Genomic DNA, 16,765 nt, shown 5'->3' on the forward strand with positions numbered 1-16,765 from the left:
ACTGGGCTATGCAGGGAAAAAATACCAACTTAGATTACTACCTAATGTCATATACTAAAAGAAATTGCAGGTATTTTATAGTATTCAAAATAAAAATTAAGACCACCCTAGAACTGATAGAAATTATAATTAGTTATCTAATTTTGAGGGTAGGAAAGATGTAACATAATATACAAGCAAAAGACAAATAATTAGGGAAATAATATGAAAGTAACAAGTAAAATAAAAATAAACTGGGAGGGGCTAGGGTTGTGGCTCAGCACTTGCCTAGAATGTGTGAAGCACTGGGTCAGCACTGCATATAAATAAACAAATTTAAAAATAGGTTCATCCACAACAACAACAACAAATACACACACACACACACACATACACACACACACACACATCTGGGAAAACTCATTTGTAACATGCACCATAAAAGTTACAACCTTAACATGTAAAGAGTTTTTCCAATATAAGATTGCCTCAGCACCACATAAAAATAAATAAATAAAATAAAGGTATTGTGTCCCACTACAACTAAAAAATAAATAAACAAATAAATAAAAATTAAGAATAAAACAAGCCAGGTACAGTGGTGCTTGCCTGTAATCCCAGTAGCACAGAGGCTGAGGCTAAAGGCCAGCGAGATCAAAGCCAGCCTCAGCAATGGCCAGGCACTAAGCAACTCAGTGAGACCCTGTCTCTAAATAGGGCTGGAGAGATGGCTCAGTGGTTGAGTGCCCGAGTTCAATCTCCAGTACCAACAAAACAAAAGCATTCTATCAGGTGAAATTATGAATGATTTTTATAATCAAGACCAAAAAATAAAAAGTCCAAAGCAAATGCTGTCCATGTCCCTTCTTTTTTCTTATAGCATCATAAGAAAGAATATCAGCTACTTTAGAAAATGCTGAGACTTTTTTAGCAGCTTTGGTAAGAGACTTGATTACTTATGAACTTTGGTCATCTTTTACCCCCCCCCCTTTTTTTTTAATAATGTTGATTCTAATCTCTGTTGTTTTTTTTTTAAATATTTATTTAGTTGTAAGTGAACACACAGTATCTTTCTTTATTTTTATGTGGTGCTGAGGATCAAACCCAGTGCCTCACACATGCGAGGCAAGCACTTTACCACTGAGCTACAGCCCCAGCCCCTTGCCCCATCTCATTTTTGGGAAGAAAAGATAGTTGGATGAATCTGCAATAAGATCTCAGACATAAGAGTGGCTTTCTGAAGTGACCAAGTACATATATAATTCTTACATTTATTTTTGCTGCAATAAGAGGGAGAATAGGTCTACAGGCCTGTTCTCTGAGGCATGCTCACAGTGGGTGGCCCAGTCTGGGTGAGTGGTGAAAGGCCCCCACAGTGAACACCTATATTTGTTGGTTGTGAGTCCCTGAAGAGAGGATGGTAGAGTGAAAGGGGATGAACAGGCTAAAGAGTCTAACCTCTTATATTAAGGCATGTTAAGGGAAGAAAAATATGGAGGAAATTATGTTAAAAAAATAAAGAAGTAAAGGAAGGAACCCATACAGGAGTCTTTCCTAGTCTTTGGCAATTTGATCTCTATCTCAAAGAAAAGACACCTGTGAAAATCTTTAAACTGAACCAAACCTAGCCTAGAAACGCCATCCTAAGACACCAAAAGACTTATTTATCTCTATTGAAAAAGACAAAGAACGTAAATGAAATGAAGTAATGTTAGTGCTTGAGTTAAGTAGTTTCTTCAGTGTTGGAGTGAGGCTGGTGTCCAGAAAAAAGGGTGTCTTCAGATACAGAGTATAGTTTTTGTCAGGTTTGCCTTGGTACCAGAAGTTTAAACATCTGCCATGAGTTATTTTATTTTTGTGGTACTGGGGATCAAACCCAGGCCCTCTCCCATGCTAAGAGTCATATTCTTTTAATGCTACACTATAGGATACAATTTCATACCCTCACCCACCATTCTCTGGTTATGGGACTCTATCAAGCTCCCCATGCACTTGTCCTCCATTGCTCCTAGTTGTATCCCACAAACTCTTTCTGCTTCAGGTCCAAATCATACTCATATTGCTCTTAAGAGTCATCTGCTAATTGGTTTGTTATTTAACCATACTCTAGAATCTGTGGTGCATTTTTTCTAGGCATGTCTTTTTCTAAGTTCTATGTCTACAATTAGAACCTTGTTCTTTCATCATCTCATTCTTCCTAATAAGAAAAAAACCTTATGGACAGATTTCATAAGTTTGTCATTACAGAAGTGACAAAGATGGGCAACAGGACACAATATGAAAAAAATGATAGCCAGATAACAAATTAAGTAGAAAAAACGATTCTAGTTCTAGAGAAAATACTGTGGCACTCTGGGTGAAAATGTTAGAAGACAGAAGGAGTTATCAGAATTATCTGGCTTATCTCCAACATTGTATTAATTCTCTGGATTCACACGGGTATATAAAATTATTGGCCTTTGCCTGACACTGCTGGGGTAAAGCAGGAGGTAGCAATCTGATTTAATTCAGAGAAGCTATGTTGAGAAAGGGATAAGTCCAACTCTTAAGGTTCAAGTTCGGCGAGTGCTGGCAGTCACAAACAGTATAGCCTGCTTCAGGGGAACTATTGGCCTTTTTTGGGGGGTTGAGGGTGTCTCACTCTGTTGCCTCCTGAGTAGCTGGGACTTTAGGCATGTGCTACCATGCCTAAATGGAATTTCTACTGGCATTTAGGATGTAGACCAGAATTTTCTCTTATAAATTCAGGCAACAACACGAAATCAACACCTACAGATTCACATAACCCAATGCTACTGAAAAGAGACAGCTTCCAGTAATCAATGGTAATAAGTGTGGTTCAATCTCATTGTATGGCTGAACAGGTGTACTTGGCTGGAACCCCAGAGGGTCCTTAGACTTAACCATGAATTTATACATCTGAAAGGGTGAGGCTGGGGATCAGACAGAACTATAAAGCAGTCTGTTGTCTCCCAGACGGGTCAAGTCCATTAGAATGGGTAACAAAGTCTCTTACCAAGCCCACACAGGGAAGTGTTTTTAACAGTTCTATTGTGAATAGCAACAACTTCAGAAGGATGCACACAGCTAGTTGTCCTACCTTTATTCAGGGTAGATTAGGACTCAGATGAGGTACAAAAAAAGCAAGAATATAGGTGTAGGATTCTAGCTACAGAGGAATGTTCCCTTAATTCCATCTAAGGTCTATTTCATTCTGAACACTTTATCTTGCAGTATTGTGGCTAAGATCAGCCCCATTTAGGTCAGTACAAGAAAGTACCTAGGCCCTTGGAAAAAGAAAGTTGTAGTTGTAGTATTGGATTTTCTTCCAAAAATGATTCTCAGAAGCCATAAATGCCCTGTACTTCCTATGTTTTTCTTCTATAGGGAGACAGAGTACTTTATATCTTCCCAGTTCCAAAGGAAGATATATTGTCTTTCTTCAAAGACTTTCCCAACAACTAATGGGGTATTCAGATCTTAGGAACCCACCATCAAAAAGGGGCCAGGAACTTCTCTGTCGGCCTCTAATGACGTTAAGGAACTTTCTGCCTAAATAAAAGTATATTATTTATCTATTTCATTTCCAGGATGTAAAGCAGCAATTTTCCCCAAACCAAAGAGTACTTAATTTCCTGCTTAATTATATACTTTTAAAGTTTAAGAAACAAGCACAGAGTCTCACAGATTGGGGCTGGTCCTCCTCTTTGATCCAGACTTCTGAGGCACTTCTCTGGGCAGCCCAAGTCTTGGCCACTGACTCCCAGAGCCTGCTGAAGTGGATCCAAAGAGCTGGATCGGAGTTGTAAGTTTTTGCCACCATAGTTCTATGAACTTTGTCCTTTTTGTTTATTCAGGATATTCACCAATATCCAGTAAGACAAAGAGCTGGGAAAGGGCAGGGTGGTGGCATGTTACTGGCTAAATCCAGATGTCCTTAGTGAGGCCACATATAACAGGAAGCAGAACCCACAGTACCAACCAGAAAAATGCCTTTGTCACAGCCTGCTGCCTGACCCTGGGGCAGGTGAAATGATGGCGCCTTTCTGGAGGGAGTCAGAACATTCCACCTGCCCACGGGAGAGTCTCTGCTGCAGTAAAGTACACTGATCTATTCTACTCAACAGGAGAGTAAAGGACAAAATGTACCCCACAGCAAATTCTAAAGTGCCTCCCAGCAAGTCTTGTCACAGCAAAATAGTCACTTTTAAATACACAATTCAAATAGGTAGCCATTATCATGGTGTTTTCCTTCAGGAAATCCCAAGTCTCTTACTTGTAAAGGAATTAGGAGCTCCCAGAATTTTCCTAGGCATTGAATACCTACCCATAAAGAAAAAATTAAACCAAGCTCAACCTCCTTCTGAAGGGTTTGTTATCAGTCATGTCACGAAGATTTAAGTGGAAACAGGGAAGAAATTCAATAAAATATTTATGCTCTCTTACCATTAGCATCTTGGACTCCAGTAAGTGCTCCAACGGCTGCTGCGGTTTCCCCAGACAGGACGATCTGTCCCCCGCCTTGTAAGGTGGCTTCAGCCAGGGTGGCGACAGCATGAGCGGCAGCTTCACTGTGGGTACAGAAACAGGAGAGAGGGATATGCAAGTAGATAAAGGTACAGCACCGCAGCAAGACAAACTGTGGATCTTTCTACTGACTTCATGGCTGCAAGCCTACTAGAAAATCTTTGATGCCAGTCAGAGCAACAGACAGAGCCAGGAGTAATTCTAAAATGATAATAAAAAGCTAGAAAAATCTCAAGCCATATATTTATAAAACTAATTTGAAATTTTCTTTTAACCCAGGTAATGAGTGTTTGAGGACAGAAGATGTTCATTATGTGTCTCTTCTTATCAATATCAACTGAGTGCTTGAAAGCTATAATGGAAGGTGTGATCCATATTCACAATGCAAAAGCCATTTTGATTGGCAATCACAGGTTTTCTCTTCCTCTTTATGGTAACACAGGGCTGACCAACTGACACTATCTTTTAAGCCAAGAATGGAAGATAATATGAAGAATCAGCAACCTGAACTTGCTATTTAACTAAATAAAAACAATTTAGTTTATATCTATACTTTTTTTTTTTTTTAAAGCTGAAAATTGAAGCCAGGGCCTTGCACAAGGTAGGCAAGTGCTCTACCAGTGAGCTGTATCTCCAGCCTTTTTATTTTTGAGATGAGTCTCACTAAGGCTGGCCTTGAACTTGCAATCCTCCTGCCTCAGCCTCAGGGGTAGCTGCATTACAGGTGTGTGCTATACTGCCTGGCTATATCCATTCATTTCACTTATTTATTATTATTATTATTATTATTATTATTATGTACTGGGGATTGAACTCAGGGGCGCTTAACAACATCCCTAGCTCTGGTTAGTTTTTACTTGGAGATAGGGTCTCATTAAATTGCTGAGGCTGAATTTGAACCTTTAATCCTCCCGCCTCAGCCTCTTGAGTCACTGGGATTACAGAGGTATGCCACTGCACCCAGTTTTCCATGCCTTTTATTTATTTTTTGGTACCAGGGATTGAACCCAGGGACATTTAACCAGAGCCACATCCCAAGCTCTTTTTCTTTTTTATTTTGAGAGTCTTGCTGTTACCTAGGGCCTCACTAAGTTGCTGAGGCTGGCTTTGAACTTGTGATCCTCCTGCCTTAGCCTCCCTAGTTGTGCCACTGCACCTGGCTCTCCATGCCTTTTTTTTTTTTTTAATTTTTTTTGTAGTTGTGTATGGACAGAATACCTTTATTTTATTTGTTTATTTTTATGTGGTGCTGAGGATCAAACCCAATGCCCCACGCATGCTAAGCAAGTGCTCTGCCACGGAGCTACAGCCCCAGCTTTTTTTTTTTTTTTTTTTTTTAGTTGTAGTTGGACACAATATCTTTATTTTATTTTTATGTGGTGCTGAGGAGGATCGAACCCAGGGCTTCGCACGTGCTAGGCGAACGCTCTACCGCTGAACCACAATCCCAGCCCCTCTCTCCATGTTTTTTAATACAATAAATGGTGACTGATACCCTGAAAAGTCCAACTCTTCTTTTTGCCTCTCTGTATATATAGATAGGGCTAAAAATGAAGGCTTAAAACTATCACTATATGCCTAAGTTTCTTGCCTCTATAAATACAAGGAAATAAACTCCCTTTCATTGTAAAGCAAACCCTGTGTAGAATAGAAAGACATTAACCATCTGTTTAGATGGAGCAGTATTTTAGCAGTTTATATCCTATTTCTCATTTTTCTTTCATTTCCTTGTTGTATGCTTTAACTATGAGCATAAGTATATACTTTTCTTGATTCTATGATGCTACAAACTATAAGATGTACTATTATTTTATGTGCCAGTAAAGAATAAAAGAAAAATTGGGGGAAATTATAAGATTAAAATTTGTTAACCAAATATCAGAGATGTTAATGGCATTTGCAGGTATGTAGATGGAGCTAGAGAAGATAATGCTAAGTGAAGTTAGCCAATCCCAAAAAACCAAATGCTGAATGTTTTCTCTGATATAAGGAGGCTGATTCATAGTGGGGTTGGGAGGGGAAGCATGTGAAGATTAGATGAACTCTAGACAGGGTGAAAGGGAGGTAAGGGGCGTAAAAAAGATGGGGAATGAGATGGACATCATTTCCCTAAGTACATGTATGAAGACATGAATGGTGTGAACATACTTTGTATACAACCAGAGATATGAAAAAATGTGCTCTATGTGTAATATGAATTGTAGTGCATTCTGCTATCATATATAACAAATCAGAATAAAAAAAATAAAATTATAAAAAAAACCCTCACAAATATCAGAGATGTTAAAATGTGAAAAAAACATAAATTCAGTATTCTTCATAGTAAAATAGAAAGTATCAATTTGCAGTTACTGAGGGAATATCAGAAGTGGGCATGTAGCAGAAAAGGTGGTATTATTTAGTTTTGCAGAGGTGGGCCAAGACCTGGTTTGATTCCCAAATAAACCAGAGGACTCAGCTTTACTCTGAAGTTATAGGCTTTCCTGTCATAGAGGCAGGCATCTTGCAGTCACAGGCTCTAGGTGGGGGGTGTGAGTGGACAGGGTTTTGTTGGTGCAAACATGTTATGACTGTGCAAAGCACAAAATTCACTGTCTCTCTTTATCCTAAGAAACTCAGCAGAGAAATAAGGTAACAGACATAGTAATTCCCCTTAGAAGGACTTCTTGGTTACTTCAGGATTCTAGGGAGCAGTAAAAGAAACTCAGTGGGCAGAAAAAATTCTAAGTAGAAAATTCTCTCCTTCTTACTAACTTACAACTAAAAATATTAAAAAAAAAAAAAAAAAAGAAAGGCCTTTCTTTTTTCTTTTTAAAAATATTTTTAGTTGTAGATTGACACAATAGTTTATTTATTTATCTTTATGTAGTGCTGAGGATCAAATCCAGTGCCTCACACATGCTAGGCAAGTGCTCTATCATGAGTTACAACTCCAGCCCTTCCTTTTTAATTTTTATGTCTCTATTTAAGAGTTAATTTTTTTTTCTGACAATAAAGCAATACATATGCAAAAATTGGGAACATTTTAGTAAGTAGAAAAGTTTAAATCTCATATAAAGATGGCAATTATTTTTTCTAATCTTAAATGTTAATCAGATAATCAGGATCATACTGCAATACAGTTATTTATTTATTGTATTGTATTGGGGATTGAACTCAGGGGAACTCCACCACTGAGCTATATCTCTAGTCCTTTTTAGTTTTTCAAATTTTGCAACAAGGTCTCATTAAGTTGCCCAGGCTGGTCTCAAACTTGTGATCCTCCTGATTCAGCCATCCTAGTAGCTGGGATTACAGACCAGTACCACCATGACCAGCCAGACCTCCTCTCCCCCCACCAGTAGTGGGGATTGAACCTAAGGTCTTGCATACGCTAAGGCAAACATGCTACCACTGAGCTATACCCCCAGCCCTCACATAGTTTTAAAAAATATTTTGTTTTGAGGTACTGGGAATTGAATCCAGGGCCTTGTACATGCAAGGGAAGCACTCTACCAACTGAGATACATTCCCAGTCCTAAATATTTTTTTAAAGAAACTTTAATCAATAAATAATATTACTAGTCAATTTCATATTATTTAGTTATCATGCCTTAATGATAAAAGTATTTACATTCAGACTGGATACAGTGGCCCATACCTATAATCCCAGGTACTCTGGAGGCTGAGGCATGGAGGATGGCAAATTTGAGGCCAGCCTCATCAACTTAATGAGATCCTGTCTCAAAATAAAACAAAACAAAACAGGGCTAGGGATGGAGCTTAGCCCTGGGTTTAATTCCTAGTACTGCAAAAACAAAAACAATTCTGACCTGAGACTTTATGGAAAGTGGAAAGTATCCAACCTAGACACATGCTGCAGGGCGAGGCAGGGGCAGTGAAGGGAGGCAGCTCCCAGGCCTGACTCGGCATGTCTGTATCTAAGCATGCCCTTTAGTCTTCCTAAAGCTCTATGTATTTGAAGTTATTTTCTTTAATTCTTTCTAAAATATGGTATGGAAGAAGAAGATTTAAAACCAGCAACAAAACAATCAAACAAATATAAAAAAAAATAAAAACCCAGCAATAACCAAAAACAATTTGTGATGACTAAGGATGAGTGGTCTGATGGGGGTGATGCACTGACAGGTGGGTGAAGTTAGTTATTCCCCTGGTCAGGAGCCAGAGAAAAAGCATAGGACATAAAGACAGCAATGACTTCTCGTGGTTAGCAGGCCTATCATTTCCATATTGGTTCTACTCATTTATACTAGATCTAATGGGAAATGATCAAACATAAGTAGAAGAAAAAGATTACCTTTACTTAAAGGTGAACAGAGATTAATATTTCCTTAAGCTACCACTTTACAGTTTTTAGACAAAAGTCATTTTCTTTCTTTCTTTTTATCCCTAGGCACTGGGATTGAACCCAGGGCCAGGCCAGCACTCTAACTCTGAGCTATATCTTCAGCCCTTTTATTTCGAGACAAGGTCTCACTAAGTTGCCAAGGCTGGACTTGAACTTGCAATCCTCCTGCCTCGGCCTCCAAAGTGACTGGAATCACAGGTGTGTGCCATCAGGCCTGGCTCCATCATCTTTTTAAGTTTCCAACCTTTATCTACAGGAAAGAAAAGCAGTTATGTAGTCTTTGCCCACTGTTTCCAGAAAGAATTTGTGATCTATACTATCCATTCCATTTTATGGATTACTATCAGTCTATATGGTAAAGCCATATTTTAATAATGTCTCTAACTTTAAGTCAATATTTTCATCTTAACAAAGAGTGTACACATGTATTAAAATATCATAGAGTACCCCATAGATAAGTACAATTTTTATGTATCAATCCAAAATAAAAGAGTAAATTTTTATTTAAAAATATAGTTCATTTTTTTATTAAGTCACATCTCTATAGCTAAAGAAAGGCAAGTTCTAAATTCCTTGAGAAGTGAAAGTGATCTAAACATCTGTTTCCCTACAACCCTGAGTCTCAGCACTATGCACAGTAGACACACAAAAAATACTCTCTCAGTATTAACATCATGTCTACCGGGGTAATGTAGGCTGGTCTATGAATCCATATCATGAATCTCTACGTGCAAGGGCTAAATTGGTCATACACAAGAATTGATTATGCAGGAAGTCCTGTTTAAGGGGGATTATAAATCAGGTGTGGTGGTACACATCTGTAATCCCTGCTACTCAGGAGATTGAAGAGGAAGGAGTACCACAAGTTTGAGGTCAGTCTGGGCAACTTAGTTAGACCCCGTTTCAAAACAATATTTTAGAGCCAGGTGCAGTGGTGCATGTCTGTAATCCCAGCAGTTCAGGAGGCTGAGACAGGAGTTCAAAGTCAGCCTTAGCAAAATCAAGGCGCTAAGCAATTCAATGAGACCTTGCCTCTAAATAAAATACAAAATAGGGCTGAGGATGGCTCAGTGGTTGAGTGCCCCTGAGTTCAATTCCCAGTACCGTCCCCAACCCATAGTATTTTAGAAACGGCTGGAAGGATGGAGCTTAGAGGTAGAATGCTTCTGGGTTCAATCCCCAGTGTGCACACCCATACACAAAAAGAAGTGGAAGGGGAACAGGAAGAAGAGGAAGAGGAAGGCGGACGCAACTCATAAGTCTCGGATAGCTATGCGAAGTAATGAAACTTCAAATTTACCACCGTATGGCAATAATTAAAAGATATCACTTCTTTCTTCTCTGGTTGTTTGGGCTGTGATGTTTTGCTTTTCATTTGTTTACCTTGATTCCCTCCCTACCTCCTTCCTAAAAGTGCTGTTTTATTCTTTATTTTGAAATTTTAAATTAACTTAGTCTTCAGTTTTCGCGATAATTTTTCCACAGCCCCTTTGGATTGTGATGAAGCCAGGGTGGGCTGCAGCTGTGGAGCCCTAGGCCCTTGTTCTGACTTGCTACACAAAACTATGTCAACACATGGTTGAAAAACAGGTCTGTCCTGCATCTGTCCTGATCCCCTTCCCCTCTAACGGATGAAGGAGTCCTTCTGCCTTCTTAGTCTGCCACCTGCCATTACATGCAGCTTGCCTCCCCTTTCTTACTCTGTGCCCGCATCTGCTGTTTACAGTGCAGCAGAGGTGCAGGTGGTTATTAGAGAACCATGCTTATTCCATCTGCACCTGAAACTGAGACAGGCTGGAAGGGGGCAGATTATGAAATCACTTTGTAACCATAGGAACAAAGACCAGATTTCTCTGTGTGTTTTTTCACTAAGATGACTTCCAACAACAAACTATGGAGAGGCTACAAGTGCAGAGCCTAAAGGATTCCACTGTGTCTCATCCACAGAGAAACAATCACCAAGAGCCTGCCTTAAATCCAACCATCCTAAGACATTAGACCATGGGTTATAGTGTTTGCTGCCAGGTTTGGTTTCTTCACCCCTGCAACCCCCTAGACTCACTGGGGCATTGGACTATCTGATTGCAAACAGATTTCAACATCTCTTTACTCCTCCTTCATGCCACAGTGAACCACATTCTCCTTCCTTTGGAGTAAACATTGTAGCCACCTCAGCTGCATCCTAGTTTGTTAACAAGCCCTCAGGGGATACCATTACCCCCCCTTTAGCCTTTAGAAATAAGCTCTAGTCCTCACAGCAAAGGGAGCCAGAACATGCCTCAGATTTTCCACTATGAATACAGAGTTCCCAGGACGCTACACTTCACTGGAATATCCAGGGTGTGAGTGGAAGGCTCAGGTTTTGCTGGTCTTTAATGCTGCCTGTTAGACCAGAAGTTGCAGTGAAGGGTTACTGGGGAGGATGGTTCTCACTCTGGCTGTGCCTTTCAGGAAGTTTATCTGGGTGAACTCTTTTAAAGGAAGGAGTAAGACTGAGCCAATGTCTAAGGAACCAAAGAAGACTTTCATGTTCCTGAAGAGTGACATGGTTCAATGGGCTGAGAAAAAAAGCTTCAATTCCAGGTCACTGAGAGACTCACGGGTAACACTGAGAGAGTGGGGGGAGGGGGAGAGAGAGAGAATATGAATATGTGTGTGTGTGTGTGTATTTCAGTCTTATTCCTGATTCACCTGGCCATTACTGCATTGCAATTCAATGCAGTCCCATTCTTACTATTTTAGTTTTCCAGATTTAACAAGGCACACTTAGACTGCCTCTTCCTAACTGATCTTCTAATCACCATAAACAATTCTAAACAAATCTTAAAATACATTTTAAATGTCAATAGGTATTAATTCCTAAGTGCTAATGAGTTGGACACCCTGATGAAAGTTTTATATATATCATATCATTGAATCATTGAATCTATTTGATGAATATTATCCTCTTAACAATGAGAAGGAAACAAGGCTCAGGGGTGAAATTTCTCAAGAGCTTATGGCTAGTAAGTGGAGGAGCTGGGATCTGGATCAAATCTACGTGACCTCTTCTCAACTACCACCATGAACAACCTCATACAATGCACTGTTTTTATTCAAACCCATCAAGGCTCTCCATCTGTTCCAACCAATCTAAATTTTGACTGATTTTTATATTTTTGGGGAGGTGACTCCCCCTCTGAATTTTACAATGTGCATAGTCTGTACTACCCAATTCAATAGTGAACTACTGTCTAATACTATTGGCTAGGTGATTGTTTTAGTGAAATCAGTTTCTTCAATAAGAGTATGATTTTGTCAAGAGCAAAGATTCTGTGCTGGATCACCCTATTTTCAGCCTTATCTAGCAGAGTGCTGGCATGGCAGAGTTAAATGGTTATGTAAGACTAATAGCAGCTGCCCACAGTGACAACAGTTGCAGCCCTTACTACATGCCAGGCGCTCATCCGAGAATTTCACTTGCAGTAACTTCTCTCATAACACTATCATAAGTACAGTTATTACCCTCATTTTACAGAAGAGAAAAGCCTGGGCACTGAGAGTTCAATTAAACTTTCCTAGGACAACCAGCTAGTAGGTGACAGGGCTGGGCTTCAAACCCATGTAGTTTGGCTCTAAGACCATATGCTTAACCATTAATTAAAATGTCTGGATCTGTTGAAATTAAAATTCTGTCGAGAATGAAAAAGAAGACTAATATAGGGATAATCTTTCCTTTCAACAACCAGTAGAAAGAACCAAGAAAGGAACAACACAATTCAGGAAGAAACCACCTCTCACTAGGGTCTCATTCCATAGCATCCTTCCTAAACATTCCGGAAGAAAAAAAGTTCAATGTTTTTGGTGAGGGCTTATTAGAAATCAACCCATGGTATCTTATGAGCTGAGAGTGTTAGGCCCAACTGCCAATTCTGACAAACTGAGGTATAGCGCTTCTCTTTAAAGACAAAGTCCTGCCATTCCCACTTATTCCCCTACCCCTGCCTCCACCTGTTGAGTGCCATGGTGACAGTAGCTCCCTGTTGCATTTCCTGTGAAGCTGCCACTGCGGCCTCTGCCAACGACGCTACCGCCTGTGTTGCCTCTGATGCTTGCGTCGTCTGGATGGTCATTTCTCCTCCCTGCAATGTGGCCCAATTTTGTTCCACCTGAGGCAGAAAGGACAAGACAATCAAAAATTAAAGCCATGAAAAAGTTATGAGTTTAAAAAGTAATTTTTATAATAAATTGCTATTTTCAAGCCAAATATATACTTTTAAAGCAAAGGACCTACTATGTACAGACAGAGTTTTTTAGTATGTTGTCTTTTGTATAAAAAGGGGGGTTTCAGAATAAATATTTAAATTCTTTTGAAGTTTGCATAAAGAAATTCTAGAAAACATACATATTCTCAATGTGGAGGATCACACTGAGAATACTTCCTCAGGGTTGAATATGTGACAGAAAGCAAGACTTTCCACTGCTTACTTTTAAATATTGTTTTAAAAGTTTGGACCATATCAATATTATCTATTCAAAAATTAAGGTAATTTTTAAAAATAGACAATAAATGTAGTTACCAAAATTTTTATTTAAAGCATTGTATTGAATTCTGGAAAACTGTTAAGAGAGATTTCAAGTGTTCTCACTATACCCCATAATGTATATATACTTCAAAACATCATGCTGTGTTTGATAAATTCAAACTGTGTCAGAGGAAATGCCAGTACTCTAGGCATTGATTACTGTTGTTTGTTTTCCTATGTATCTTTGCAGAGGTATTCTCTTTATATGCAAGCACATTCTCTCTCATATACACACATCTATTTCCTTCTTCCTGTGCTGAGCTACGTCCCTAGCCCTTATTCCTTCTTGGTTATTTGTTTATTTATCTATACATACATACATACATACATACATACATACAGGGGTTGTACCCAGGAGTGCTTAATCACTATGCCATATCCATAACCCTTTTTATGTTTTGTTTTAAAGGCAGGGTCTCGCTAAGTTGCTGAGGCTGGGCTTTGAACTCTCCATCCTCCTGCCCCGGCCTCCCAAGTCACTGGGATTACAGGAGTGTGCCACCAAGCCCCGCCCCTATTCCTTCTTTTTAAAAAATGAAAATGACAATTATTTTACATACCCTTTATACCTTGTTTTTTTCCCCCACAAACAATACGTCTCTGAAATGATTCCACTTTAGAACACAGAAAACTTCCTCATTCATTCATGATTCAGAATTCATAATAATGGTTGCAGGGCACTGTACTACACAGAAATACCATGACTGACATAGCAGCCATTTTTTAATGGACATTCAGGTTCTAGTCTTTTGCTATTACCAACAATGCTGTGGAATATCTTTTTTTTTTTTTTTTTTTTTTTGAGTGTGTGTGTGTATGTCTGTGTGTGGTGCTGGGGATGAACCCAGGGCCTTGTGCAAACAAGGCAAGCACTCTACCAACAGTATCCTCACCAGTCATGACAATCAGATATGTCTCCAGATACTGTCAAAATGTCCCTTCTGGTTCTGGGTTAAGAACCACTGATTTTAGTAACATACCTTCTATGGAAAGACTTCTTGTTATGGATATCAGTATCTAGTTACTTTAATTCATTTGGCTCAATAAATACTGGTTGATTAATTATCACACACACCCCCCAACCAAAAAAGAGCAGGGCAAAGATATGGGGGTGGTGGTGATAAATCAGTTCAGGCCTAAAACCTCCTTGAACTCCTAGACCTTAGGATGTTAGCTGTGCTTCAAAGGGTTCTTGTTGTCCCTGCTTCACATTGCTAGATCCATAGAAAGTGCCATAGCTCTAGGAGAAACGTTTAAAATAACCTGGTTTGGTCCTGTGAATCATAAAATTACATCCTAAGATTAGGACAATGCTTCTCAGCATGTTTCTCAAAAGCCTCCCAGAGGAGACATTCCTTAGCTCCTTAGTGTGTGTTCTTGGTTCTCTTGGGCAGATGGCTGTGCCAGCAAGCCTTCATGGCTCCTCACTACAAAGGAAGAGATATCCTAGAGCTGCAAAGCTGCCTACTCAGAAACTTAAAAAACTCTTGCTTCCCCAGGTAGGATCACTTTGATCTCATTTCTCTAAGGAGCATTGTTACCAATAATGCCACTTTCGATGGCAAGCTACATTGTCAATTCTTAGATGGTTCGTGATTCCAATCAAAATAGCTGCTGAGGGTTGGGGTTGTAGCTCAGTGGTAGAACGCTTGCCTTGAACACGAGAGGCCCTGGGTTTGATCCTCAGCACCACATAAAAATAAATAAATAAAAATAAATATATTAAAAAAAAATAGCTGTTGAAGCTGGCAGCACTGTCACCTATGGCCCTTACACAAGTCTTCCTTTGTCCTGATCCAGCCCTCTCTTTTAGTGATCCTATTGCTGCTGCTCTTATCTGAGCTTGGTCTGGGGCAACTTCCAAATCTCCATTCTCCAGTGGCAGCAATTCAGCATAGACTCATTCAGTTACAAGTGCATTGTGGTAAAATAGTTTTAGGATGTAGCCATAGACAACATAATTTAAAGAAGTTAAATTATATGGCACAAGATTTACAGGGATGACAGCAAAATGTGGAGAGAAAATGGGAGTTTTCTAATCAGAAATATGGCAGGTGAGGAATAAATTAGCTTTTGTGCTACGATCTCTTTGGAACTTCCTATCCTAGAGTCTTAGTACTTTGCTTAAACCCTTGTTGCTCTCTGCTCCCATCTGTTGGGGGGAGCCAGTGTATGATAGTCTATGCCTAGATGTCACTATGACCTAAAGAAAGGGCTACAAACCTGAAGACAGAAGATATTCAGAGAAGGCCTATGAGTTTCTATGCCTGAAAGATCCACTGCACTGGGGCCCTTTGAATTGTGGCTTCTTCATGCTTTCACAATGCAGTGCATAGAATGTGTTGCTGCCTTCAACATGAACCCAACTCCCATCCTTGAGTCTTTTGTTTTCTAGTTATGCTCCTAGTCTGAGCTCAGGTTCTACTCCCCCCAGGAAGTATTTCCTGAGAAAACCCATCAGCCTATGGTTCAAAGTTAGGCTCTCTCCTCTGAGTTCCATAGCATCCTGGGCTCACCTGATCTAGCTCACTGCCATGGTTCTGCATGGATTTTTCCTATCACCTGCCTAGTGCTCCTTACCAGCAAGGACAGTCTTTACTGTCCTGCACCTGGCACAGGGCGCCAAAAGTGTTTGCTGAATGTCTGGATGGAGAATATACTCATTTATTTACATTTTTCTACTTATTATCCAGCTTATCCCTATTTCAGTTAAACTGACATTCATTAAAAACTCACTAAAATGAGTTGTGCAATTTCAAAATGAATATATGTACTGATAGTTCCATTTAAAATTCATGTCTCTAATGTCTTTGAACGTTGGTGTTTTTTCCTTCTTCCAGCAGAATCATAGATCATTATCACTGGATATTCTATTTTGATTTTTTTGACACCTATGGCTGTTAATATCACCAATACCAACTGTTGGTCCCATCACACAATGGAATAAATTCTTAAAACCATTTGCATTTTTACATATGCCATCAGCATAAAATTATTTATTTAATTTATTATTATTATTATTATTATTATTATTATTATTATTTTCAGTATTAGGGATTAAACTCAGGGCCTTACAGATGCTAGACAAGTGCTCTACCACTGAGGTACAGCTCAAGCTTCCCAAGTAGCTGTGACTACAGGAATGGAATACCACACTCAGTTAGTGTATATTTTAAAATCAACATGTATGTCCATAAGCAATGTTCATATTTTTTGAAATTCTTTCTTTAGTCAATTCTAAATATCTATGTAATTTGTACCTGTCTCTAATTAATTTTATTTTGCTTAAAGCTACAGAATTTTAATTTCTTCATAACTATAGATTATTGCATACTCTTGGCATACC

The 16,765-nt window shown here is 39.2% G+C and overlaps 1 protein-coding gene across 15 annotated transcripts in view; it reads right to left on the reverse strand.

The window, feature by feature from the left end:
• Window positions 1-16,765, reverse strand: part of Nrf1 (nuclear respiratory factor 1) — a 136,673-nt gene that overhangs the window by 24,993 nt on the left and 94,915 nt on the right. For all 15 annotated transcript variants that reach the window (XM_027950103.2, XM_027950102.2, XM_071611927.1 and 12 more), the window contains 2 exons: window positions 12,845-13,002; window positions 4,426-4,550 (listed from right to left, as the gene is read on the reverse strand). In XM_027950103.2, coding sequence (XP_027805904.1) covers window positions 4,426-4,550; window positions 12,845-13,002 — 283 coding nt within the window. The remainder of the gene's footprint in view (window positions 1-4,425; window positions 4,551-12,844; window positions 13,003-16,765) is intronic.

Source organism: Marmota flaviventris, chromosome 1 (genome assembly GCF_047511675.1).
Source record: "Marmota flaviventris isolate mMarFla1 chromosome 1, mMarFla1.hap1, whole genome shotgun sequence".
Lineage (NCBI taxonomy): Eukaryota > Metazoa > Chordata > Mammalia > Rodentia > Sciuridae > Marmota > Marmota flaviventris.